This window comes from Mytilus edulis, chromosome 9 (genome assembly GCF_963676685.1).
Source record: "Mytilus edulis chromosome 9, xbMytEdul2.2, whole genome shotgun sequence".
NCBI classification, from domain to species: Eukaryota; Metazoa; Mollusca; class Bivalvia; order Mytilida; family Mytilidae; genus Mytilus; species Mytilus edulis.
This window is the reverse complement of record NC_092352.1, coordinates 10,371,466-10,373,921: the sequence shown is the minus strand read 5'-3', so window position 1 is coordinate 10,373,921 and position 2,456 is coordinate 10,371,466. Positions and strand designations below refer to the sequence as shown.

The window sequence follows — 2,456 nt, the reverse complement described above, 5'->3', positions numbered from 1 at the left end:
TTTTAGTTATGGGTGTCACTGTGAATGTCCCTTAGGTATCTTTCGCCTTTTTTACAAGTTATAGTCATGCATGCAGGTAAAATGGCAGCAGTGTTTCTTTTATATGTATTGGAACCTGTTAAATTATGTCAGATCAGACGCATGAGAGAAAAGGTGACAGAAAAGGCTCACACAGAATCGATTAAAGTAATAAAAAAAAAAGTGGCAGAGCAGACTTTCGCTAATCCGAATCGATGCAGAATGCCTATTGTTTCCTCGTCACATCTTTTTTATCGGGTGTCTAGGTGTACGGCAAAGTGACCAGCTTTCCATTCACCAATTTCAAACAATGATAAGCACTTAATCGGTCATGCCAAGACTGTCTGAATTTTTCTTTGTTCCTCAAAAAGGCAAATATGAATAAAATTGATGTTTTGAGGTATACGAAATCACAATATATATCGGTGCCATATGTGGAGCAGGATCTTCTCCCCTTCCAGATCACGGATGAGATCACCTCTGGGTTTTTTTTTACGGTTCGTGTTAATCTCATTGTATTATTTTATGTTGTATTTTGTTAACTGTTGTCCGTTTATTTTCGATTTATGAGTTTGAATGTCCCTTTGGTATCTTTTTATACAAGGTCATAAAATGCTGTAATTTGCAGATTTTCTAATGACTATTTATTTATTTTTAAAATTTGTTTTGTATAATAATCTACAATATCTTATTCGTCAGTTGTGCAGTTTTATTCGTCAGTTACAGTTTTCACTTTATGGTGATACTTGAGGACTGTGTTGATAACTTGTCATTTTATCATTATTACGGCTACTTAAAATAAGTTCAACTGGATTTATCTGTCTCTCGATGTCTTCTAATCTTTCTTTCACTGTCTGAAAACGGCTGGGTATTTTTTTGTTTTCTTGTAATTGGTTTCTTTTTTCCTCATCTCTTTTCATTTTTCGTTCGATTCTATCAAGAATTTTTCTTCGTTGCATATCCCTTCTTTCTTGGGCTCGCAAAATACGATCTATTGTTCTGGGAATTTTTTCTCTATTACTCTCGTTTCTGATCATTTCCGCTCTTTTCAGTTTTTCTTCGATACGCTGTCTCTTCTCTGTTTCTTCCCGCTCCCGTTTCTCTTTCAGCTTTGCATATCTTTCTTCGAATCTTCTAGCTGTTTTTCCTATAAGTAGAAGTAATATACACACAACATAATGAGTATAAAAGTGGGTATATCACAGATGAGTGAAGATTAAAAGACCTTTTGTACACAACGTGTCAAAACACTGTTACAGAATCACCAACAGAGATTGCTCTTGGTACCAAAGCATTGAATTGAAATGAATACTAAAAATTCAAGAATAAGTATAACTCTTTCTTTAATTTCTGACGAGACTTTTTTTCACATTGGAAAACATTAATGCTGATTTATTTTCGGAATCTTAAAGCAAAGGAGTTGCAAAACTTTCAGATATGCTAAACGACTAACTGACAAAATTTCGTAACCCAAGTAGTTCACTTGTCCCGGTATAAGATCGTTAATTTCATACAATAACAAAACGTTAAATTACGGACGAAGGAAAATACCGAGAAAATACCAGCCAGTAATAATCGTATTTGATCTAATAATTACAACAAGTTCAAAATATAACTTAAATTTCACAATTTAGTTTCAAAACTTATGAATTTGGGCTTTATCTTTATCCTGGTTTTTTTTTTGTCTTCAGAATACAGTACCTTTAGCTTTTAATTGTTCTTTATGAAGCTTTTCTGAAGCAGTCATCTTTTTCTCCACGTCATCAATGCTGAAATTTTGTTGCGTGTTACTATCAAGTTTTTCTAAAAATCTTGGTGGTCTGCGTGTGCTTGCCTGGGTCGAACTATTAACACAGGAACCGTTTATTGATAGATAGTACGAAAGTCCTTTTCTTCTGCAACGTCCGTTGTTAGGGATAACGCCCTCATTTTTCAGTTCTAGAATAACAGTTTTTTCAGACTTACGATATCTTACAAGAGCCCTATTGTTTTCTGCGTTCTCATAAAACTCATCAACAAGTGTTTTTCTTGATGAATCCCTTTCCATTATTCATCGTTTCATTTTGAATCTCTGATAAAATTTACGGCTTCTGGTTTCGTGAATCTCAATGTCCGGAATGAATGACGTCGTCCGAATGAAACGTCACAATAAACCTAGTCCTGAAAAGTCGGACACAAACACAAAAAGGTCTACCAAGGAACATTAGCCGAAATAATTATCATTGATATGGTCATAATTCTAAATTAACTGTTTATAATACTTTTGAAATACAAGTACCCCAGGAAAAGATTACCTTAGCTGTATTTAGCAACAATTTTAGGAATTTCTCGGGTCCTCAATGCTCTTTATCTTGTTTTTTATTCAAGCGTCACTGATGAGTCTTTTGTAGACGCAACTTAAGTTAACCATACTATACAATTTTTTCAGAACTCACAGT

General features: G+C 34.1%; 1 protein-coding gene across 1 annotated transcript; it reads right to left on the bottom strand.

Annotated features, from left to right (window-relative positions):
• Positions 1–647: 647 nt before the first annotated feature.
• Positions 648–2,154, bottom strand: LOC139487623 (cyclin-dependent kinase 11A-like). Its single transcript, XM_071272542.1, has 2 exons — positions 1,720–2,154; positions 648–1,165 (listed from the first exon to the last, which is right to left on the bottom strand). Exons 1-2 carry the CDS (start codon positions 2,063–2,065, stop codon positions 753–755), a joined length of 759 nt encoding a protein of 252 aa, XP_071128643.1. The 5' UTR covers positions 2,066–2,154; the 3' UTR covers positions 648–752.
• Between the last annotated feature and the right edge of the window lie 302 nt (positions 2,155–2,456).

Coding starts and splice junctions, on each gene's coding strand:
- LOC139487623 (XM_071272542.1), bottom strand. CDS start 2,065: ATGGAAAGGGATTCATCAAGAAAAACACTTGTTGATGAGTTTTATGAG. Junction 1,166..1,719: donor AGAACAATTAAAAGCTAAAG/GTACTGTATTCT, acceptor TTCTACTTATAG/GAAAAACAGCTAGAAGATTC.